The sequence below is a fragment of the Lontra canadensis genome, unplaced genomic scaffold (assembly GCF_010015895.1).
Source record: "Lontra canadensis isolate GAN:19392208 unplaced genomic scaffold, GSC_riverotter_1.0 scaffold16, whole genome shotgun sequence".
NCBI lineage: Eukaryota > Metazoa > Chordata > Mammalia > Carnivora > Mustelidae > Lontra > Lontra canadensis.
This window is the reverse complement of record NW_022631010.1, coordinates 164,339-189,520: the sequence shown is the minus strand read 5'-3', so window position 1 is coordinate 189,520 and position 25,182 is coordinate 164,339. Positions and strand designations below refer to the sequence as shown.

Below are 25,182 nucleotides of genomic sequence, written 5' to 3'. Positions count from 1 at the left end.
GCACATTTCCGCCACTTTGTTTCCATATAAGTTGATCATAGTCTCCTTCTACTTTTTGTACAAAATATTTTTTTCAAAGATTTTATTTATTTATTTGACAGACAGAGATCACAAGTAGGTAGAGAGGCAGGCAGAGAGAGAGAGAGAGAGAGAGAGAGGAGGAAGCAGGCTCCCTGCCTAGCAGAGAACCCGATACGGGATTTGATCCCAGGACCCCGAGACCATGACCTGAGCTGAAGGCAGAGGCTTTACCCACTGAGCGACCCAGGCGCTTTACTTTTTGTATAAAAGATTTTAAAATCTGAGTTGTGTAATGTCCTTAGTTAGCTCTCCTCTTAAATTTTCTTTCTTTCTTTTTTTTTTTTAGTATTATTTGCATCGATCAAGTCTCGGTTCCTGGTTGTTACCTCTTGCATGTCTTCTTCTTTTTTTTAATTAACGTATAATATATTATTTGCCCCAGGGGTACAGGTCACCATACATTTCACAGCATTCACCATATCCCATACCCTCCCCAGTGTCCATAAGCCAGTCACCCTATTCCTACCCCCATACCCCGCAGCAACCCTCAGTTTGTTTTGTGAGATTAAGAGTTTCTTATGGTTTGTCTCCCTCCTGATCCCATCTTGTTTCATTTTCTCCTTCCCTACCCCCCCACAACCCCCTGCCCTGCCTCTCAAATTCATCATATCAGAGATCATATGATAATTGATCAATCAGATCATCTGATTGACTTATTTCATTCAGCATAATACCCTCTAGTTCCATTCACTTTGTTGCAAATGGCAAGATTTCATTTCTTTTGATGGCTATATAGTATTTCATTGTATATATATACCACATCTTCTTTATCCATTCATCTGTGGATGGACATGTAGATTCTTTCCATAGTTAGGCTGTTGTGGACATTGCTGCTATAAACATTTGGATGCACATGCCCCTTTGGATCACTACATTTGTATCTTTAGGGTAAATACTCAGTAGTGTGATTGCTGGGCCCTGGGGTAGGTCTATTTTCAACTTTTTGAGGAACTTCCATACTCTTTTCCAGAGTGGCTGCACCAGCTTGCATTCCCACCGACAGTGTAGGAGGGTTCCCCTTTCTCCGCATCCTTGTCAACATTTGTCATTTCCTGACTTGTTAATTTTAGCCATTCTGACTGGCGTGAGGCGGTATCTCATTGTGGTTTTGATTGGTACTTCCCTGATGCCGAGTGATGTGGAGCACTTTTTCATGTGTCTGTTGTCCGTCTGGAAGTCTTCTTTGCAGAAATGTCTGTTCATATCTTCTGCCCGTTTCTTGATTGGATTATTTGTTCTTTGGGTGTTGAGTTTGATAAGTTCTTTATAGATTTTGGATACTAGCCCTTTATCTGATATGTCGTTTGCGAATATCTTCTCCCATTCTGTCAGTTGTCTTTTGTTTTTTTTGACTGTTTCCTTTGCTCTGCGAAAGCTTTTGATCTTGGTGACGTTCCAAAAGTTCATTTTTGTTCCCTTGCTTTTGGTGATGTTTCTAGGAAGAAGGTGCTGTGGCTGAGCTTACCTCTTCACTTCTTGTACCATTCTTCCCCCCCCACCCCCTTTTTTATTTTACTTTTATTAAAGTAATTTTTCACTGGGGCATCCGACTGACTCCGTCAGTGGAATATGTGACTTTTGATCTTGGGGTTGTGAGTTAGAGCCCCATGTTGCATGTACAGCCTAATTAAAAATAAAAATCTTATGGGGTACTTGGGTGGCTCATTCGTTAAGCTTCTGCCTTCGGCTCAGGTCATGGTCCCAGGGTCCTGGGATTGAGCTCTGCATCGGGCTCTCTGCTTGGCAGGAAGTCTGCTTCTCCCTCTCCCACTCCTCCTGTTAGTGTTCCCTCTCTCACTGTGTCTCTCTCTGTCAAAATAAATAAATAAAATATTAAAAAACTTACAAAAAAATGAAAATAATTTTTCATTTCTGAGCTTTTCACATACATGTTTTGAGTGCTGGGAGTCAGACACTAAGCTACAGACTGTTGAATGAAGGAAGAATCACATAGGCCCCTCTAGTTTAGAGGCCACTCAGGTGTTTGGCTCTGGGTTTTAGCATTGCTGGCAAATGATGTTAATCATATATGCTCTTGGTTATGTCTTTGCTAATAGCTCACATTTATTTATTTATTTAAAAGCTTTTATTTATTTGTCAGAGAGAGAGAGAGAGAGAGAGAGAAAGTACAGCAGGGGGAGCAGCAGGCAGAGGGAGAGAAGGGCTTCCTGCTGAGCAAGGAGCCTGATGTGGGACTCGATCCCAGGACCCTGGGATCACAACCTAAGCTGAAGGCAGACGCTTAACCGGCTGAGCCACCCAGGTGTCCCAATAGCTCACACTTATTGGGGGATTTTTTCTTTGCCAGGCACAAGTCTAAAAGCTTTACATGTTATACCCTATGTAATTCTCATAACACTAGGAGTTGTGGGTATTTTTATTATTCCCATTTTATACATGAGGAAACAGACGCAGAGTGGTTAACTAAGTTGCCCAAGCTTGCACAACTAGATGAATTTGGAACTTGAATCAAGGTAGTCTGGCTTGTGAGCATGACAGGGCATAACTTTGATCCCCATGCTGTGTCTTGTACCTAGGGTAGAAAGTGAAGTTTTTGAAATTAATTATATCATAAAGTGATACTTAACTCTGTACAGAGTTCATGTATAACCCCTGGAGGGAGAACAGTTAATTTCGTGTGTGGGAATTTTAGATGTCTTCCCACAGGTGTCTTACGCTAAGGCATCATTCAGTGCTAGATGCTGGAGATAGAGTGGTAATTAAGACTGATGTGTAGTCCCTGATTTTTAGGAGCTGACATTTGGTGGAGGTAGATGGACCATAAACTAGCAGACCCATACCTGTAAGGTTAGGTGGTGATAAATGCTAGGAGGAGGAATAAGTACTAAAAAGTGGACAAGAGTGTGACATGGTGTGTGTATGTGGGGTGTTTTTTCATAAAGAAGGTATTCAGGGAAGATCTCTCTATTAAGGAGACATTTGAATAGTGATCCGAAGTGAGGGAGGGAGTGAGCCAGGTGGATATCCAGGGGAAGAGGGATTTAGGCAGAGGCAGCCAAGGCACAGCATGCTCATGTTCAAGATGGAAAAAGAGGGTAAAGATTAATGGTGTCAGAGGAAGGACATGAGTCCACGTATGTCAGCAGGAGCCAGATCTGGTCATACTTGGGGATTTGGAATTTATTCTGAATATAATAGGAAGTCATTGAAAGATTTTAAACAGGGAAATGACATTATCTGGTTTCAGTTATTTAAAGTGGCTGTGGTTGTTTTGTGTAGAATATGCCGTAGGCAGGCATGGAAAGAAAGAGGGAGAATAGTAGTCTTTGGTTCTAGTTTGGATTAAAGGTGATAGTTGCTTGAACAAAAAAAGCAGCAGTGGAGATGATGGGAAGTGGTCAGAGTCTGAGTATTTTTTGAAGGTATAGCTGACAGATTTGCAGATGATATTGTAAGAAAAACAGAAGAGTCAAGGGTGACTCCAAGGGTGTTTGGTCTAAGTGCTAGTAGAATTACTACTTGCTGAAATGGGGAAAATCCGTAATTTGGTTTTGGACATGTTAAATACTGCATTCCTTTTAGATAACCAAGTGGAGATTGTTGAACAGATGGTTGAATAACTAAGTGAGTCAGGCACTGAGGTGTGAGCTCTGGGTTAGAGATAGAAATTTGGGAATTGGCAGTGAGTAGTACATGGGATTAAAAAAAAATAGATTTTATTTTTTAGAGCAGTTTTAGGTTTGCAGCAAAATCGAGCAGAAAGTACAGAGAAGACCCATCACTTGGCCCCATACTTTCATAGCTTTCCCATCAACACCCTGCAGGAGAATGGTACGTTTGTTACAGTTTATGGACCTACACTGAACCATCATTATCACCCAAATTCCATAGTTTACATTAGGGCTTACTTTTGATGTTGCACATTCTTTGGGTTTGGACAAATTTATGATGACACATATCCGCTGCTGTGGTATTGTACAGAGAGTTTCACTGCCCTAAAAATCCTCTGTAATTTGCCTCTTCAGTTGTTCTTATCCCCTAACCCCTGGCAATCGCTGACCTTTTTGCTGTCTCCATAGGTTTATCTTTTCCATAATGTCATCAGTTGAACATAGATACAGTAGGTAGCCTTCTCAGATTGGGTTTTTTTCCATTTAGTAAGAAGCAATTAAGGATTCTTTATGTCCTTTCATGGCTTGATAGTTCATTTCTTTTTGGCATTAAATAATATGTTGTCAGAATGTACCACAGTTTATTTATCCATAAGTTTTCAACTCATTTGGGTAAATACTAAAGAAGGTGGTTGCGGGGTGCCTGGCTGGCTCATTTGGTAGAACATGCAACTTTTCTTTTTTCTTTTTTTTTTTTTTTTTTTTTAAGTGAGCTCCCCATGCACTATAGTGCCCAGTGTGGGGCTTGAACTCACAGCCCTGAGGTTAAGGACCTGAGGTGAGATCAGGAGTCAGACCTCAGTTGGTACTGAGCCACCCAGGCACCCTGAGCATGCGACTCTTGATCTTAGGATCGTTAGTTCAGGCCCCATGTTGGGTGTAGAGCTTACTTTAAAAAAAAAAAAAAAGCATGTGATTGCCAGATCATATGGTATATTTAGTTCTGCAAGAAACTGCCAAACTCTTTGCGAGTGGCTGTACCATTTTGCATTCGTACCACCTGTGAATGAGAGTTACTATTACGCCACATGCTCACCAATATTGGGTGTCCACAGTGTTTTGGATTTTGGTCATTATAATAGGTAAGTAGCGGTATCTTATTGTTATTTAAATTTGCAATTTCTCTAATGAAATACGTTGAATATCTTTTCATACGCTTATTTGCCATCTTTATATATTCCTTGGTGAGGTGTCTGTTAAGGTCTTTTGCCCATCTTTTGTTTGTTTCTTTGTCTTCTTGTTGTTGAGTTTTAAGAGTTCTTGTGTATTTTGGATAACAGTTCTTTATCAGATATGTTTTCATGGGACTGGATGAGCTCATCCAGGGCAGTGCTCTGGCCACTAGCCACATGTAGCTGTTTAAGTAAAATTGAAAATTCATCTCCTGAGTCACACTAGGCACAATTCCAGTATTCAGTAGCCACATATGGCTAGTGGCTACCAATTGGAGAGCGGAGATGTAGGAAGTTTTCAATGAGAAGGTTCTGTTATATAGTGGTAATCTAGGTAGTCCTCATAGATAAAAAGGAGGACTGAGCCCAGGAGCCTTCCTGTAGATGTTAGCAGATGCAGAGGAACCAGCAAAAGAGACTGGGAAGGGGTGACCATTGAGGCAGGAGGAATCCCAAGAGGAGGATGTCTAGAGGCTTAGTGCAAAAAAGCATTTCAAGAAGCAGGGAGTAATAACTTCAGTTTGTGACGCTCCTGGGTCAAGTAAGATGAAGATTCAGTGACTACTGATTCGGTGACATTGAGGTTTTAGATGATCTTGATGAGAGTTGTTTTAGTGGAGCGTGGGGACAAAATCCTGATTGGTCTGAGTTCAGGAAAAATGGGAGAGAGACTGGTATGGTGTACAAATGGAGGGATTAGCCATTTACAGGAGCAGATAGTTCATTAATTATAAGGGGAAAAGGGAGACTGGATATACAGATAGAAATGAAGGTTGGCAGGCAGAATTGGTGATGGAGCATGTGTTTTTTTCTTTGTGTATGTATGTGTGTGTTTTCTGTTTTACACTTGAGTCATAGGGGCACCCGGGTGGCTCAGTTAAGCATCTGCCTTAGGCGCAAGTCATGATCCCACATCCTGGGATTGAGATCCACATTGGGCTCCCTGCTCGGCGAGCCTGCTTCTCCCTCTCTGCCTGTTGCTTCCCTTGCTGTGCTCTCTCTCTCTGTTAAATAAATAAAATCTTTAAAAAAAATAAATAAAATTGAGTTATAATTTACATACTGTACAGTTCTATGAGGCTTGCCAAATTCATAGTTAAGCATGTACCACCACAATCAAAATGTAGAGTGCCTTTATCACCCTACAAAATTTCCTTGTATCCTTTTGTAGTCAACTCCTCCTACTCCTTTTGGCTCTTATGACCCATGATTCTGTCCTTGTACATATAGTTTTACTTTTTCCAGGCTGTTATAAAAATGGAATTGTATGGTGTGTAGTCTTTTAAATTTGGCTTCTTACCATATTCACTTATAGTACTTTTGAGATTCATTCACACTTTAGCATGAATCAGTCATTTGTTCCTTTTATCACTGAGTAGAATTCCATTGTATGGATGTACCACAGTTCATCTGTGTAACTGTTGAAAAATATGAATTATTTCCAGTTTTTACTAAATATAAGAGAACGTAAGTTCTCATTTGTGTTGCGTAAATACCAAGGAGTGGGATTGCTGGGTCACAGGTTAAGTGTGTTTAACTTGTTGAAAACTGCCAAACTATTTTCTTTTTTTTTTTTTTTTAAGATTTTATTTATTTATTTGACAGACAGATCACAAGCAGGCAGAGAGGCAGGCAGAGAGAGAGAGAGAGAGAGGAGGAAGCAGGCTCCCCGCAGAGCAGAGAGCCCGATGTGGGGCTCGATCCCAGGACCCTGGGATCATGACCTGAGCCGAAGGCAGAGGCTTAACCCACTGAGCCACCCAGGCGCCCTTGCCAAACTATTTTCTAATGTGGATATTCCAGTTTGCATTTCTACCAGCAATGCATCAGAGTCCCAGTCACTCTGTGTCTTTGCCAGCACTTGGTAGGATTCCTTTGTTTCCCTCCTTTTTTTATTGTTTTACTAAGTTGATTTGTAGTTTATATACTGTAAATTCACTATCCTAAAGGATACAAATGTATGATTTGTAGCATATTCACAAAGTTGTACAACTATCACAACTACCTAATTTCAGAATATTTTCATCACCCCAAAAAGAAACCCTGTATGCATTAGCAGTCATTTCCTTTCCCCCCTCAGCCCTCCCCATCCCTGGGCAACTACTAATATACTTTCTGTCTCTGTGGATTTGCCTATTCTGCCCATTTCTTAGAAACCAAATCACACAATATGTTTCTTTGTGGCTAACATCTTTCACTTAACATATTTTCTTTTTCTTTTATTTTTTTTTAAAGATTTTATTTATTTATTCATGAGAGACAGAGAGAGAGAGAGAGGTAGAAGCAGAGGGAGAAGCAGGCTCCCTGCAAGGCAGGGAGCTGGATGTGGGATTCGATTCCAGGACCTTGGGATCATGACCTGAGCTGAAGGCAGATGCTTAACAGACTGAGCCACCCAGGTACCCAGCATATTTTCTTTTTTGAAATATAGACTGACTCCATGCCATTAAACTCATGGTCCTGAGATCAGGAGTCACATGTTCTACCAACTGAACCAGCCAGGTGTTCCAAAATTAACTACTTTGGATTACCTTCTCTCTCTCTCTCTTTTTTTAATGTACGCCCTAAGCCCTGTGATGTGGGGTTTGAAGTTATGACCTCAGGCCTAAGAATTGCATGCTCTACCAACTGAGCTAGCCAGGTGCTCCATTTAATGTTTTTTTTTTTTTTTTTTAAGATTTTTTTTTTTAAAGATTTTATTTATTTATTTGACAGAGAGAGATCACAAGTAGACAGAGAAGCAGGCAGAGAGAGGGAGGGAAGCAGGCTCCCCGCTGAGCAGAGAGCCCGATGCGGGGCTTGATCCCAGGACCCTGAGATCATGACCTGAGCTGAAGGCAAGAGACTTAACCCTCTGAGCCACCCAGGTGCCCTCGTATTTTTTTTTTTTTTTAAGATTTTTATTTGTTTATTTGACAGAGAGAGAGAGAGAGGGAGGGAGAGCGGGAGAGAGGAAAGGTGGAGAGAGAGGGAGAGAGCAAGCACAGGCAGGGAGAATAGCAGGCAGGGGAGAAGCAGGCTATCCGCTCAGCGAGGAGCCTGATGTGGGGCTCTTGATCCCAAGACCCTGGGATCATGACCTAAGCTGAAGGCAGCTGCTTAACCAACTGAGCCACCCAGGTGCCCCTTAATATGGTATTTTCAAGATTCATTTGTGTTGTAGCATATATCAGCATTCTTTTTGATGGGTGAATAGTATTCCACAATAGGGATGTACTATATTTTGTTTATCCATTCTCAGTAGATAAGTATTTGTATTGTTTTTGTTTTTTGGCTATTGTGAATAATGCTGCTATGAATATTTGTGTATGAGTTTGTGTGTGGACATATGTTTTCATATTTCTTAGGTATGTAAGAATAGAATTACTGGGTCAAATGCTAACTAACTTGTTTAATCTTTTGAAGAACTGCCAAACTTTTTTCCACAGCAGTTGTACCATTTTATGTTCCTACTAGCATTGGGAATTCTTTTTTCGATTGATCTTATTTATTTATTTGACAGAGACCATGAGAGAGGGAACACAAGCAGGGGGAGTGGGAGAGGGAGAAGCAGGCTCCCCGTTGAGCAGGGAGCCCATTATGGGACTCAGTTCCAGGACCCTGGGATCATGACCGGAGCTTAAGGCAGATGCTTAACGACTGAGCGACCCAGGCGCCCCTGATTGGTTTTATTTTTTAAGTGGGATAAGAAAATCTCAGCTGACACTAAGAATCTAAAGAAGGAAGGCTTGGGTTTGAGGAAAAAAGATGAGGTATGATTTGTCATTTAGAAGATTGAAGAGGGATTGGATGTGAGAAATGTGGTAAATTGTTGATGCCATAAAATTCCACTGAAGTCCCATTGGAGGTTGGTGGTCAAGAAGTTTTTTCAGTAAGAATTGTATTTTATTTTTAATTTTTTTGTTTTTAATTTTTTTTTTAAGATTTTATTTATTTGAGAGAGAGAATGAGAAAGAGAGCATGAGAGGGGGTTGGTCAGAGAGAAAGGCAGACTCCCCGCTGAGCATGGAGTCGGAAGCAGGACTTGATCCTGGGACTCCAGGATCATGACCTGAACCTAAGTTGCTTAACCAGCTGAGCCGCCCAGGTGCCATATTTTTAATTTTTTTAAATTTTAAGTAGGCTTCTTGCCCAATGTGGGGCTCACACTCACAACCCTGAGATCAAGAGTCACATGCTCTACAGACTAAACCAGCCATGTGACCCTATTTTATTTTTTAAGGTTTTATTATCAGTGATCTCCACACCTAACATGTAGCTCGAAACTCACAACCCCAAGAGTAGGAGTTGCATGGTCCTCTGACTGAACTAGCCAGTAGCTCCAGCTTTTAATTTTAGAATAGTTTTAGATTCATAGAAAAATTCCAAAGATAATACAGTGTTCTTGTATATAACACACCCAGTATCCCCTACTATTAACATTATACATTAATAATACAGAAATGTAAGGTACATTTGTTATAATTAATGAACCAATATTGGTATATTATTATTGCCAAAAGTCCATACTTTATTCATATTTCCTTAGTTACCCCCTAATGTCCTTTTTCTGTTTCAAGAACCCATCCAGGATACATTAGGTTTATTTCATTTTATTTATTTATTTATTTATTTATTTATTTTAAAGATTTTATTTATTTATTTGACAGACAGAGATCACAAGTAGGCAAAGAGGCAGGCAGAGAGAGAGGAGGAAGCAGGCTTTCCGCAGAGCAGAGAGCCCGATGTGGGGCTCAGTCCCCGGACCCCGGGATCATGACCTGAGCCGAAAGCAGAGGCTTTAACCCACTGAGCCACCCAGACGCCCCCCACATTATGTTTAGTAGTCATGTCTCCTTAGGCCGCTTTTGGCTCTGTCAGTTTCTAGATTTTCCTTATTTTTAATGATCGTTTATTTATATCAGCATGAATTCATATTTCTTTTAGACTTTGGGTTATAATCCAATACTGCTTTATTTTGTTGCTCTTGTTGCATTGGGAGCTCTTTCAGTTGCCTCTTGTGTCGTTTGGACATATACCCAGTCATCACCGCATGTGTGTGTGTGTGTGTGTGTGTGTGTGAGAGACACTTCCTTACTTCTGGCACTACAAAATATTTTAGGCTCATCTTGTGTATTTTGTGCTGCAGTCCTACAAATAGCCATTTCTCCAAGGAGCCCTGGCTCCTTTTATTGGAAAATGGTATTAAAAAAGATCCAGGTGCTAGGTATGCTCATTGCTACTGAGGAGTTGTTGCTCCTGGCCTCTGGATTATTTATCATTCTTAGAGTAAAAGATATACATATATGTATATATGTGTGTGTGTGTGTGTGTGTGTGTGTGTGTGTGTATTTATTTATTATAATGGTAGAATGTACTTTTTTTTTTTTTTAATAGTAAAGTGTCACAGAACTCAACAGGCTAGAGCCTCTAGAGCCCCCTTGGAGTCTCCTTAGCTCCTCTTTTCCACCCCATCATCTACTCTATCAGCTAATCTTGTCAGATCCACATCCAGAATCTAGCTTGAATTTCACACTGGCTGCCACCTCCACCCTCCCTTTCTGGCCTAAAGCCTCTATCATGGATCTTCTGGACCCTGGCACTAGCCACATAACCAGTCTCCTATATCTTTCTGGACTGAGCTTCCTTTCCTCATCTTTTCCACTCCATAGCCAGTGGTAGGCCCTAGATTTTTATTTTAATTTTTAAATCTTTTTCTCCTTTTCTCCCTCCTTTTATTTTTATTTATTTATTTATTTATATTTTTTATTAAAAAATTTTTTTTCTTCCCTTTGACCCTGGATGATTATTATTGATTTTTAGGTAGGCTCCATGCCCAGCTTGGAGCCCAACACGGGGCTTGAACTTGCAACCCTGAGATTGAGACCTGAGCTGAGCTGAGAGATGCTCAACTTACTGAGCCACCCAGCCCCCTGCAACCCTGAATTTTTAAAAAACCTTTTTGATAATGATTCATGGTAGTTTACAGTTGTAAGAGATTGATTGATTAGAGAGAGCAGAGATGTTATTCTTTTTAAAAAAACTTTAAAAAATATTTTATTTATTTATTTGAGAGCGAGAATAGGAGCAGTGGGGAGGCGCAGGGGGAGAAGCAGTCTCCCAGCTGAGCAGGGGGCCAGGATCCTGGGATCATAACCTGAGCCGAAGGCATGTGCTTAACTGACTGAGCCACCCAGGTGCCCCTCTCTTTGATTCAAATTTTTTAAATATATTTTTTTAAATTTCATTTATTTATTTGATAGGCAGAGAGAGAGGAAGGGAAGCAGGCTCCCCGCTGAGCAGAGAACCCGATGCGATGCGCAGCTCCATCCCAGGACCCTGGGATCATGACCTGTGCCGAAGGCAGAGGCTGTAACCCACTGAACTACCCAGGCGCCCCTTTTTATTCAATTTTTAAAAAACTTTTTATTGAGGTATAATTTATATTAGAGTACACAGTTCTTAAGTGTATAGCTTGATGAACTTCTAAAGCAGGATACATGTGTATAACCACCACTCAGATCAAGATATAGATATATTCCCACACTCAGTCGCAAAGCTCGTTCCATCCCTAAGGAAAGCATTATTTGTGGTCATGGATTTCACATGAGACCCATCAGCATGTTGCATGCGTTATCTAGCCGTAATCAGCTGCCTGGCTGGAGAATGTGGAGAATCTGATTTACCTAGGGTTGGGGTTTATCCAGGGAGGTATGATGGAGGGAGAGAAGAGGGGCCAGGGAGTTGGAAGGAAGTGAGATCAAAGGACAAGATTTCCAGGATGGGAATGAGGGTGAGAGCAGGCAGAAGGAACAGTGTGAGCAAAAGTATTCAGGGCTCAGGGCGCCTGGGTGGCTCAGTGGGTTAAAAAGCCTCTGCCTTCAGCTCAGGTCATGATCCCAGAGTCCTGGGATCAAGCCCCACATCGGACTCTGCTCAGCAGGGACCCTGCCTCCCCACCTCTCTCTGCCTTCCTCTCTGCCTACTTGTGATCTCTCTCTGTCAAATAAATAAAATCTTAAAAAAAAAAAAAAAAGTATTCAGGGCTCAAGGAGTATGATGTATTCTCAGAATCCAGAGAGGGAACCCATCAGGAGTACTGGGAAGTTGGGCTAAAAAGGGAGATGTTAATCAAGAGGGAGAGAGAAAAAGGTAGATCCCTCTTAGGAACAGAAAAGTGGTGTTGTTTATTCAGTCACCAGATGTTTACTGAGTGTCTCCGTATCAGGCCCTCTGCCAGTACTGATAGAGGGGCATAGGTTGCCTGGATGTACTGACTATTGTGTCATATGACAAATGATTTGGATGAAGAGGAGAGATGAGTTTAAGACATTTCCGGAGTTAGAAGTGTCAGATGTTGACTAATGGAGGTGGTGAAGGGATAGGGAAGGAGTTAAGGCATCTAAAACAGCACAGTTTTTCTGCAGGTTAATAGTCAGCCTTTTGTTTTTCACTAAATACAGCTTCCATTCCCATCCTCTCTCCAGCAAAGGCTGGGGATGGCTTAGAATGTTACTTTTATGCATAGAATTCTTGCTTCTGGTGCATGCACTGAGCCAGGAATAGAGGCGCACTCTGAATCTTGAAGTAAATGTGTGTATATTTGCAGAAAGGCTATTTTTATATATAGTAAGAATGTGGAAGCAGCCTGAATGTCCAATCCCTGGGGGAAATTTTAGGTAGATTTTGGGCTAGCCATCAGGTAGACTATTAGGTGGCCAAGACGAAAGATACCTTTATGGACCTGTGTCACTACAAGGGTATTGATAATGTGAAGTCCAGTTAAGAGCAGAAGACTCCTCACTGGGTTTAGTCCAGAGATCTGGATCCTGATCTTGCTTACACCTTTTCCTAATCACTCTTTTGCACCTCTATTTCCACAGACATAAAATGGTTGTGGTGATAATGACAACGGCTTAAGTGCTCAGGAGATAGTGGTAAAGATCCAGTGAGATCCTTATGTAATGGGAGTTCTAACCCCCATAGTCAGTGGCACACATTGGTTATTAATAGCTCTGTGAGTGAGCACTGACCAGTTGGAGTGGGAAATCAAAGGGAAATTTTTATCCTTTCTGGTCCTCCTTTTTTTTTCTCCTCTGTAATGTTTCTTCAGTTTGTATTTCTGGTATGTGTGGGGGGACCAAACAGATCCTGCCAAGCACTGTCTAGCTGCTCTAATTTAAGCATGTGCACAGTGTGTGGGGTTGGGCAGCTTAATTTTACTCATAAGCAGCCAAGACTGAGCAGCAAGCCTTCCGGGATTTGAAGTCATTTACTGTGGACAAGCCAATATTGTCTCCCTTTGTTAGATCTAGACTGTTCTCTGCCTTCCTGGACATGTACATGGCATTATTCTCTCTAATTTGGTGTGAGCTTCACTCTCCCACAGTCCTCCTTTCCTTGGTGGAGCCCACGGGTAGGTTGGTTTATCTGGTAGCTTAGAGCAGTGTTTCACAAACTCAAAAATGTGAGAACTGGCACCTCCAACCTGTATACTATCTCTGGATCCCACTTTTGGTAGTACTGGAGCAAAATGATACTATGTTAGCTCTGATAAAATGGTCCAGATTATAGAAAAGTACGTAAAACATTTCTCATGGAGACCTTGTGGACTGCTGGCTCTGTGTTCACCAATGCCCGGTGGTCCATGGACACCTAAGTGACATAGTCATTTAGGGCCCAGCTGCTCATCCGTACAGCAGGTATGGAATCCATAAGGTTCCTGTGCAGCTTTCTGTATGGAATTACTGTTTCCTTTCTCACCTTCAGTTTTTGTACTACTTTGTCCTCTTTTGTGCTTCCCTTCCTCCGTACCGATGCTGATTTACTCGTATTGGACCCTCTCTCAGAAACTCTCTAGCCTCACTGTCTGCTTGATCACCGGGAAAACACCTTTTCATCTTTTAGAATTAAAATCAGATATCTCCTCTTCACCAGCATTCTCTTGAGCCCCTTCTCTCCCTACTTCTTCTTTGGCCTCTTCATTCCCCCTTGGCGCTAGAACTGGTCTTTTCACTCTGTACCCCACTTCACCTTAGGTAGTCTTCTGTTGTTGCACCTGTGATACTTCATTATCATTACTTGGATGTTTAGAGACGTTTGTTCCCCAAGGATTCTGCAGTGTTACAAGACAGACACTGTTAGAGGTTTCTGTAGTCTCTTAGGGAAGCAGACCATAATCATAAACAAGTAAATGGAGAAACAAAGGAAATAATTATAGCTGGGGTAAGTGCTATGAAGAAAGCAAGTGGGAAGCTGACATAGACAGGAAGGAGCCAAGGGGTACTTGAGATATTGTAGTCAGGGATTCTGAGGCTGCAGAAGGGTAAGGCTGTTGCCTGGGAAGAGTGGGCAGGGAGAAATGTTTTCAAGTAAAAGGAGCAGACTGGGTATGGGAAGGTATGTGGTATGTCTGAGGAAATGAAAGTCCCAGTGTGTCTTAGACATAGAGTCTGTCTTCCTCTGCCAGCTGCTGTGACCAACATCTTCATAGATTTGGCTGTGTATTTCCAAACCCTGGAGCACTTCCTGTCCCAGAGTAGGACTCAGAATATGTTGAATTGATGAATTTCTTTCTTTTCTTTTCTTCTTTCTTTCTTTCTTTTCTTTTTCTTTCTTTTTTTTTTTTTTTTTTTTTTGGTTCATTCTCCTTGTCCCTTTACATTTGATTGGCTACATTGGCCTTCTGTGGCTTCTTGGTTGGCTTAGTGGACAGTTATATCCCTTGCTTAAAATAAGGTCACCACAGTAATCTAATTTACTATGAAGTTTAGGATATCTTTCCTTGCCAAATTGAATTTTGGAAAAATAGGAGTTTTCAGTATTTTTTGGCCTTTAGAAGAAAGGCCAAATTAATTTTGTCTTGGTGGTGTGGTCAATTCGTTTCAACTTGACAATTCTTTTTTTTTTTATTTAAAGATTTATTTATTTGAGAGAGAGAGAGAATGTGCACACATGAGCTGGGGAAAGGGCAGAGGGAGAGGGAGAGAATTTCAAGCAGACTTCCTGCTGAGTGCACAGTCCGACATGGGTGTTGATCTCATGACCCCGAGATCATGACCTGAGCCAAAACCAAGTGTGGGACACTCAACTGACTGAGCCACTTAAGCACCCCCAATTTGACAATTCTTGTATGGGGATCTTTTTGTCTTTTTGACATCTGTAACACAGATATCATTGGTTTATTTTGATGATTCACCTTGACTTGTGCGTATATTCCTGTTGCTGTTCTGTGACTCTAGGTATTTGTAATTAAATCTTTAAAAAATTTTTTTAAAACAATTTTATTCATTTGTGAGAGTGAGAGAGCACACAGGCAGGGGGAGTGGCAGGCAGAGAGGGAGAAGCAGGCTCCTAGCTGAGCAAGGAGCCTGATGCAGGACTCGATCCCAGGACCCTGGGATCATGACCTGAGCTGAAAGCAGAAGCTTAACTGACTGAGCCACTGAGGCGTCCCATCAAATCTTTTTAAAAAGTACATTTGGGGGCACCTTGGTGGCTCAGTAGGTCGAGCATCCGACTCTTGGTTACAGTTTGGGTCATGGTCTCAGGGTTGTGGGATTGAGCCCTGTGTCAGGCTCTGTGCTCAGTGTGAAGTCTGCTTGTGATTCTCTCTCTCTCCCTCCCCCCAATTGTGTGTGTGCTTGCACTCTCTCTCACTCTTTTAACTAACTAAATAAATAAAATCTTAAAAAAAAAAAAAAAGTAGGCACCTGGCTGGCTCAGTTGGTGGAGCATGTGATCCTGATCTCAGAGTTGTGAGTTCGAGCCTTGTGTTGGGTGTAGAGAGTACTTAAAAATAAAATCTTAAAAATACATTTGATGAACATTTATTGAATGCCTATGCATTCAATATGCAGATCATTCTGAAAGAAATTCAGACATTTGGCAAACACCTCTCTTCATCTTTCAAGGTTCAGCCTAGGTGCTGAATCTTATTCTTTAAAGCTGCTTTCCTAATCCTCCAGTACCTGATGAAAAAGTTTGAAGTGGACTTCCACTCATTTGCTGCCTCTGAAGAAGGTGAGCAAAGTACTTTTGTGTAAATTAAGGAAGAGACTAGGAGTTGAATGGTAAGAAATGTATTTTAAAAGAGAAGGGTGCAGGGGCCCATGGGTAGCTCAGTCAGTTAAACAGCTGACTCTTAATTTTGGCTCAGGTCATGATCTTAGGGTCCTGGGATTGAGCTTCTTGTAAGGGTCCACATTTAGTGCAGAGTCTGCTTTTCCTTCTCTTTCCCCCTCTACTCCCCTTAACCCCCATTGCCCCCACCTGCCCATGCTCGCTTGCTCTCAAGTAGATAAATAAAATCTTTTTAAAAAAAGAGAGAGAGAGAAGTGTCCAGGGCACCTGACTGACTGTTGGTGTATGTGACTCTTGATTTCAGGGTCATGAGTTTGAGGCCCACTTTGGGGGTAAAGATTACATAAAAATAAAAAATCTTTACAAAAGATTTAAAAAAAAAAGCATCCACTCAAGTGTTTTAGAAAGTGAGTACGGGAGAGCATGTAGAAACTTAGTCTCTAGCCCAGGCATGCCATAGGAAATACTGTCTCTTTTCTGTCTCGTTCTGGCTACAGAATATAGGCAGGCCAGATAATTCTAGGCCCAATACTCTTTTTTACTCTTTTTTAGAGATCAAGAATGTTCTTGGTCTTTTTGTAGAGACGGATGACGAATTCTAAGGAACCCACCATACTTCTCTTTGGGCCCTTGCCACTCTAGAAGCCCTGATGTTTGGTCTAACTCCAGGACCTAACCATTTGTCTCACAATATAAATTTATGGGTGGCTCAGTCAGTGGAGCATCTTACTCTTGGTTTTAGCTCAGGTTGTGATCTTAGGGTCATGTGATCAAGCCTTGCATTGACTCCACACCCAGCGCTGGGTCTGCTTGAGTTTCTTTCTCCCTCTTCCCTTGCCTCTCCTCAATGCAATCTCTCTCTCTAAAATAAGTAAACAAATCTTTTAAAAAATTATATATATATATATATATATTTATTTATTTATTTATTTATTTAGACATTTAGGAATGTTTGTTGAATAATGGAACTAATAGGGAGTAGTTTCTGCCCTGTAAAGTGCTTAGCATGTAGTGTTTGTATTTGCCATTTAAAAATCCTGTTTGTGGATGCCTGGGTGGCTCAGTCAGTTAAGTGCCTGCTTTCAACTCAGGACATGATCCCAGGGTTGCGGGATTGAGTCCTGCATTGGGCTCCTTGCTCATTGGGGAGCCTGCTTTTTTCCCTCTGCCGGCTGTTCCTCATCCTGTGCTCTCCCCGTCTTTCTTTATTGGACAAATAAATAAAACCTATTAAAAAAAAATCCTATGTGTGAATTGAGTTTGCAATGTTTTTATTGAGTCTTGAGCTCTTTTCTTTTAAGGAAAACTATTGAACATTTAAATTGTATCTGATGATCATTTCAAACTCTCTTATTTAGGCAAAATTAATTCAAGAAGAGGTAGAAAACATGATCTGATTAGTAACCATAGAAGTGATGGAAAAGGTAGATAAAGAATTATCTCGAAAAGGTCTCAGAGTAGGCAGTTTTTTTTTTTTAAGATTTTATTTATTTGACAGAGAGATCACAGGCAGAGAGGCAGGCAGAGAAGGGGGGGAAGCAGGCTCCCCGCTGAGCAGGGGGCCCGATGTGGGGCTTGATCCCAGGACCCTGAGATCATGACCTGAGCCGAAGGCAGAGGCTTAACCCACTGAGCCACTCAGTTGCCCCTCAGAGTAGGCAGTTTAATAGAAAATGAAGTCAAGCTTTTTAGTACTTTCTATGAGGCAGCATAGCATTAAACTAAAAATGGGCAGGAAGGACATATTATGAGGAAACTTGGACAAATACTACTTATGAAAGAGACACAGAACTTGTTAGTAAAATACTAGGACACCAGATACTTATTAAATGAGTGACACACACAACCAAATATGATGTATTTTTACAGGGTAATGATAACTTAAACTTAGGAAATCTGTTCTTTTTTTTTTTTTTTTTTAAGATTTTTATGTATTTATTTGATGGAGAGAGACACAGTGGGAGAAGGAACACAAGCCGGGAGAGAGGTAGAGGGAGAAGCAGGCTTCCCGCTGAGCCAGAAGCCCGATGTGGGGCTCGATCCCAGGACCCTGGGATCATGACCTGATCCGGAGGCAGGTGCTTAGCTACTGAGCTACCCAGGCGCCCCAAATCTGTTATTTCATTATATTCATAGAGTAAAAGAGAAAAGCTGTATAATCATCTTAACAAAGTCTTAAAAGTCTCACAATTTATTCTTTAAAAAAAATTTTTTTTTTAATTTTTTATAAACATATAATGTATTTTTATCCCCAGAGGTATAGGTCTGTGAATCGCCAGGTTTACATACTTCACAGCACTCACCATAGCACATACCCTCCCCAATGTCCATAACCCCACCCTCCCCCCAGCAACCCTCAGTTTGTTTTGAGATTAAGAGTCACTTATGGTTTGTCTCCCTCCCGATCCCATCTTGTTTCATTTATTCTTTTCCTCCCCTCCAAACCCCCCATGTTGCAACTCCACTTCCTCATATCAGGGAGATCATATGATAGTTGTCTTCTCTGATTGACTTATTTCATTAAGCATGATACCCTCTAGTTCCATCCACGTTGTCGCAAATGGCAAGATTTCATTTCTTTTGATGGCTGCATAGTATTCCATTGTGTATATATACCACATCTTCTTTATCCATTCATCTGTTGATGGACATCTAGGTTCTATCCATAGTTTGGCTATTGTAGACATTGCTGCTATAAAGATTCGGGTGCACGTGCCCCTTCGGATCACTACATTTGTATCTTTAGGGTAAATACCCAGTAGTGCAATTGCTGGGTCATAGGGTAGTTCTATTTTCAACTTTTTGAAGAACCTCCATGCTGTTTTCCAGAGTGGTTGCACCAGCTTGCATTCCCACCAACAGTGTAGGAGGGTTCCCCTTTCTCCACATCCTCGCCAGCATCTGTCATTTCCTGACTTCACAATTTATTCTTGATGAATCCTTGGTAACTTCACATTGAGGGCATTAATTAGAAAATTTGACATACTTCAGACTTAATGATGAAACATTGGAGACGTTGTCATTAAAGAGAAGGATGCCAACTATCTGCTAATTTTCAGCATCATCTTAGAAGCACTAATCAGTTTGGTAAAACAAGAAAAATATACTGTAGATATCAGTATTGAATGAGAGATAGTATAGTCATAATTTGAATATGATAGGATAGTCCTCCTGGGAAATGCAAGGGAATTAATTGATAATCCATTGGATAGAGTTTGAATAGGTTCAAAAATCAAAACAGTGTAACAAGGTATACAGTGAGAATAATTGCTTCACATCTTTATCCTATACCTGCTCTGTCCTCTATAGGTGACCAGTTTTATTAGTTTCTGTCCATACTACTAGTGTTTACCTAAATATAAACAAAAACTAATGCATATTCTTACTTTTCTCTTTTGTAACAAGAAAGGTATCATAAGATATGAACTATTCTGTAGTTTGTCTTTTTTAAACTTAACATGTCTTGGAAATCTGGGTACCTGGGTGGCTCAGTTGGTTAAGCAACTGCCTTTGGCTCAGGTCATGATTCTGGAGTCCTGGCATCAAGTCCCACATTGGGCTCCCTGCTCAGCAGGGAGTCTGCTTCTCCCTCTGACCTCTCCCCTCTCATGCTTTCTCTCTCTTTCAAATAAATAAAATCTTTTAAAAAAAAACATGTCTTGGAAATCTTCCTATATAATTCACAGAGTGTGTTCTCTCTTAAGATTTCTTTATTTTAGAGCGAGGGACAAAGGGGCAGAGAGAGTCTTGAGCAGACTCTGTGCTGAACGTGGAGCCCGATGTGCTGGTGCTCCATCTCACAACCCTGAGGTGATGACCAGAGCCGAAACCAAGAGTTGGTCGCTCAACCAACTGAACCTCCCCCACACTCTTTTCTCTCTCTCTCTTTTTTTATATAGCTGCATAGTATTCTATTTTGTGGATGTTACAAGCAGCATAAAAATCCCCAAACCATGAAGCTGTTAGTTGAAAGTCTGCTCATTACATACTTCTCAGAACTTTTAATTTATTTATTTTGGGGGGGACCTAGGTGGCTCAGTTAGTTGGTTGTCTCACTCTTAATCTCAGCTCAGTTCTCAATCTCTGGGTCATGAGTTCAGGCCTTGCAGTGGTGGGCATGGAGCCCACTTTTTAAAAAAGTATTTTTCCTTACACAAGTATTATGTGACTAAATCCTTGTAAAAATGGAAACTACAGGGCACCTGGTGGTTCAGTCAGTTAAGTTTCAGAGTCTTGGTTTTGGCGTGGGTCCTGATCTCCGGGTTGTGGCATCTAGCTCCGAGTCTGGCTCCATGCTCAGAGTGGGGTCTGCTTGTCCCTCTCCCTCTGCTCTCCCCCCCTGCTTGCACTCTCTCTCTGTCTCAAAAAATAAATAAAATTTTAAAAAATAAAATTCAGACTAAGTCTCTTGGCCAAGTCTAGTACCTTTTCCCTCCCTAGAGCTTACTTTAGTTATCAGTTTGGTATTTGGTATCTTTTCCTTTCTGGCTAATATGTCCATTAGAAATGTGGCTCCTAGCTGCGATGCTAGTTTGGAAACTAGAATGTCATCAGTGGCTGTTAGTTATTTTTGAAGTTGGAAATTCTTTCTCCCTTTTTGTGTCTATACAGATTCCATTTACAACGCCTTTTTTGTTAACTTGTGGCATCTTCTCCAGCACCCCTAATGGTTGTCCAAATATTTAGGTTGCACCAGGTGAAATTAATTGTTTTTGTAGGTAAAAAGTAGTTATCAGCTGTTTTATGTGATTTCACCTAATAGTTTAAAAACTTAATTGCTTCATGTGTCCTCAAGGGCAAAAGTCAGAATACATACTTTTTTTTTTTTTTTTTTAAAGATTTTATTTATTTGACAGAGAGAGAGATCACAAGTAGGTAGAGAGCCAGGCAGAGGGGGAGCAGGAAGTAGGCTCCTTGCTGAGCAGAGAGCCCGATGTGATGCTCCATCCCAGGACCCCGAGATCGTGACCCGAGCCCTAGGCAGAGGCTCAACCCACTGAGTCACCCAGGCACCCCGGAACACACACGTTTTATAATTCCTTTCAAGACCTGGAATTGACTGGGCAGATCAAAGTCACTTAATATTCTGTTGACTGATAAAGCTGAGCTGTTTTCTAAGACAACTAGCAATTTCGATCCACCAAGTCTTACCTCTTCACTGAAATGCACTTGGGTTTCCCCATCCTCCATGAGTGCCTTGCTTCAGGAAAGTAGGGAAAACTGCCTTCTCCTTAGGAAATCTTGCTTGCCCTGTGGTTACTGTTGACCTTCTGGAGAGATTTGTATAGTGTTCAGTCAGTAGGATGCCTGTGTCCTGTGAAGTTACTTGAGCAAGGAAGGGCTTTAGGATAGCCAAGGACCTCGAGGTCCTTCTTCAGACTCCTGAGTATGTGCATTGGAGTTGCTAGCCTAGGAATTTGATTTGATTCCGTGGATCTGGACTTACCAGATTTTTAGAAGGCACTAACCAGTGCAAATTCAAAATAATTTGGTGTTTGTCCTGAGGTTGCTGGCTTTTAATTTTGCCAAATAAGGATATTTAAAATAAATATCTAATTATATGTTTTTTATAGTTAATACATGCTCATGGTACGACATTCAAAACATACAAAAAGATATACATTGAATAAAATAAGTCTCATACTTCCTCTCCAGTTCCTTAACTATCCAGTTCCCCTCCCAAGATGCAAACCGGGTTGCTTGATCATCCTTCCAGAGATAGCCCACGCATTTAAAAACAGGTACGGATGTATTGGCTCTCTCCTCTCCCCCAAATAAATGGTAGTGTATTCAGTACCATTTTGCATCTTTAGTTGTTGGTTTTTTTTCCCACTTTTCTTAGAGATCTTTTAAAATTGATACATAGAGAGCTGACTTAATTTTTTTAATGGCTCCATAATATTAGTAAGAGTATTAAAAACAAAGTTACCACTGTTTTAATTTAGGAAGTATTTATGCACCAAAAATTTAGAAAGAATGTGATTTAGTATAAAGACAAGTTCTGCAAATTAAATAAATTTATTTCTGTGAAAAATTAATCCCATGTGTTGGTCCAAAGACTTATGTTTGAAAACTGTTGCTAGATACAGTAAATCATTAAAGAAAGGGCTTTTGAATAGGAGTGTCTTAGGTCAGAGTTTGTTAATTTAGGGAGGCTCGCTAGTCTCTGGTAGACTGAACAAATGAGAGGGCAAGAGGAATATATGTGTGTGTGTGTATATATATATATATTTTAAATGACTTTATTTATTTGAGAGAGAGCACACAGGGAGGGATTTGGAGGGAGGAGCAGAGAGGGAGAAGCAGACGCAGGGAGTCTGATGCAGGACTCAATTCCAGGACCCTGGGATCATGACCTGAGCTGAAGGCAGACGTTTAACCAATTGAGCCCAGGCCCTGTGCAAGAGGAATATAATTGAGATATCCATGTTCTTCTCCCCCTTTTTTTTTTTTTTAAGATTTTGTTTTTAAGTGATCTCTGCACTCAGTGTGGGTCTCGAACTCACAACCCCAGGATTAAGACTCCCATGAGCCACCAATGAGCCAGCCAGGTGTCCCGCCTTCTCTAAGTTGTATAGAGAGGAATAGGTTTAGGGAATCCTTTTGTCTCCTACAGTTGTACTTCACAGTTCAGTAGATCATACAATTAGCTGGCCTGCTGTCAGGATAGCTTATGTTTGTAGCAGCTGTATGTCAGTTGTATTGAAGTAGACACTAGTTTCAAGGCTGTTTATTCCTTCCGTTAACATTTTTTGGGCACTTAATGTATGGAGAGTACCATTTGGAATTTTGAAAACCATAACCTGTTAGTCCTGTGTGCAAAGTACCCACACAAAGTGATGGGGGCCTGAACGGGGAGAGTGACTCAAATTGGAATGGGTAGCTGGAGTCTAAGAGCTTTGGGATTGAAGAATTGACAGGACATCTGACCTTTGGGAAGAATAGGGAAAGCAGAATTCATTTGCTCAACAGTTTTTGAATGCCCAGTATCTGCAAGCTACTGTGATAGGTTAAGCGGTAAGCACACTGCCTTAGAGGTTACTAGTGTAGGACTGAAGAGGACATAGTGTACAGACACAAGGTAGCACATGTTTATTAGGTTGGTGGGGTACTAGGTGATTGATATAAGAAGGGCCAGAAATGGTACAAATCCAGGTTGTGGGGAGAAAATATAGGTAGAATCTGAACTTTCTCAAACTAGAATAGCAATCTGATTAATACAAGTGTATTTAAGAGAGTAATTGCAAACAATATTTATTTTTCTTTATTGTTACCCATTTATTTATTTTTGGAATGAGCAACACAGTAATATGGTTGAAAAATAAAGAGCATTAAAAGGTATACTACAAAACGTCTCCCTCCTGCTTTTGCTCCTCCCCTCCTCCATACTCAGTTCCTGTGTCGGTTAGGTTTTAATGCTTGAAACAGAAACCATCCTGGGTACTTTAACCACAAAAGAATTTAACACAAGAACATTGGGTATTTACGAAATTGTTGGAAGGGTTGGAGGAGTGGGACTCACAGTTGCTGCCCTTAAGTATCAATGTGAGGGACCCACCGCTGGAGCTGTGTCCTGGAGGTCAGGAGTTCACTGCTGCCAGTGCCCCTGCCACCCTCAACGTTTGCCTGATACTTAGGAATCCAGTAACTAGACATTAGATCTTTGCTTCTGCAGACTAGTAGATCAGTATCCCCAGGGGCTTGTTAAAAGCTCGAAGGCCCTAGCTTCATCTGCTGAATCCGAATCTGCATTTTAACCAGATCCTCTGATGATTGGCATCATTAGATGAAAGTTTGAGAGGCCCTGCACTGGAGCACTGGGTTTGGCCACTACAGTTGCCTCTAAACCCACAGGTCTTCAAGACCTTGATTGCCAGTTGTTAGGGAGTCAGGGAAATACAGTCATTGGTTTTTCCAACTCTTAGTCTAGAAAGAGGGTGAACTGTTGAACTGTTGCCGTGGCCATACTTCTATAAGTAACCCTTGTTAGAGGCTTGTGTAAGATATTTTTATGCATATTTACATATATGACATACTTTTTCATCCTTTTTTTTTAAAAAATAGATTTTATTTATTTATTTGACAGAGAGAAAGCACATGGGCAGGGGAGCGGCGGGCAGGGGGAGAGGGAGAAGCAGCCTCCCCACGGTATAGGGAGCCTGCCATGGGGCTCCATCCCAGGACCCTGGGATCATTACCTGAGCCCAAGTCAGGCACTAATTGTCTGAGCCACCCAGGCTCCCCTCCTGTTTCATCTTTAAAAAAAATAAACAATAGCTTACCATACACAATGTCTGTACCTTGCTATTTTCATTTACTAGTTCATCTTGTGAGAGCTTTCCACATCATGACATAGAACCGTTTGTGGTTTTTGTTTTGTATTTTTTTAACAGCTGCATGGTATTCTATATGGATTATACAATTCTTAAATTGAGGCTGTCTCATACAGTCTGGGTTGCGTGGTCATTCTAATTTATTGGCTTATGTAAAATATAATCTAGTTGTTAAATGTGTGTTTCCTGCCTTCCTTTGTGCTCTGTCTTGTGTGTATGTATGTCATCTTGTTTAACTTGCATTGTAACCCGGTATGCTGGGTATCCTTCCTCTACTCTACATGACAGAACTCAGGCTCTGGAAAGTCAACTTAATAATTCATAAACTAAAGAATGTCCAGGTTGGGATTTGAACCCTAAGTCTGCTAGCCTCTGTAATTTGTGATTTGACACAATTACACATTCTCTAAATGATAGGCTTTATTTAGTACTTTGGTAAGCTAGTCCTTTGGGAAGAGGTTTGGAAGGGTACTATTCTGGATATTTTGGGTGGGAAAGGCATTTAACTTTTTTTTCTGACTCAGGTATCCAGCTCACATAGAAGACATTGACTACGAAGAAGGAAAAGTACTCATCCATTTCAAGCGTTGGAACCATCGTTATGATGAGTGGTTCTGCTGGGACAGTCCTTATTTACGCCCTTTAGAGAAAATACAGCTAAGGAAAGAGGGCTTACATGAAGACGAAGGATCTTCTGTGAGTATCACATCTGTAAGGAGCTGGGTCAGCCGTTGGGTACTTTATGTTCCAGCCTTTGATGTTCAGTGTGAAAGTCAGTAGCAGCTGGGGACTCAATCCTTATTTAGGCCTGTAGCTGCAATCCTGAGGTCTCTGTGGTGCCTGGGGCTCTTGAAGAATCTCGTTTATCTTCTGTCTGTATGATATGATTGATCTGACAACTCA

General features: G+C 41.1%; 1 protein-coding gene across 4 annotated transcripts in view; it reads left to right on the top strand.

The window, feature by feature from the left end:
- PHF20 (PHD finger protein 20) overlaps nucleotides 1-25,182 on the top strand; it is a 140,319-nt gene that overhangs the window by 31,801 nt on the left and 83,336 nt on the right. For 2 of the 4 annotated variants that reach the window (XM_032858755.1, XM_032858753.1), the window contains exons 4-5: nucleotides 21,618-21,687; nucleotides 24,804-24,975. In XM_032858755.1, coding sequence (XP_032714646.1) covers nucleotides 21,618-21,687; nucleotides 24,804-24,975 — 242 coding nt within the window. Of the gene's footprint in view, nucleotides 1-15,740; nucleotides 15,887-21,617; nucleotides 21,688-24,803; nucleotides 24,976-25,182 lie in introns of those variants that run through there. The other 2 variants (XM_032858756.1, XM_032858754.1) reach the window with 2 other exon arrangements.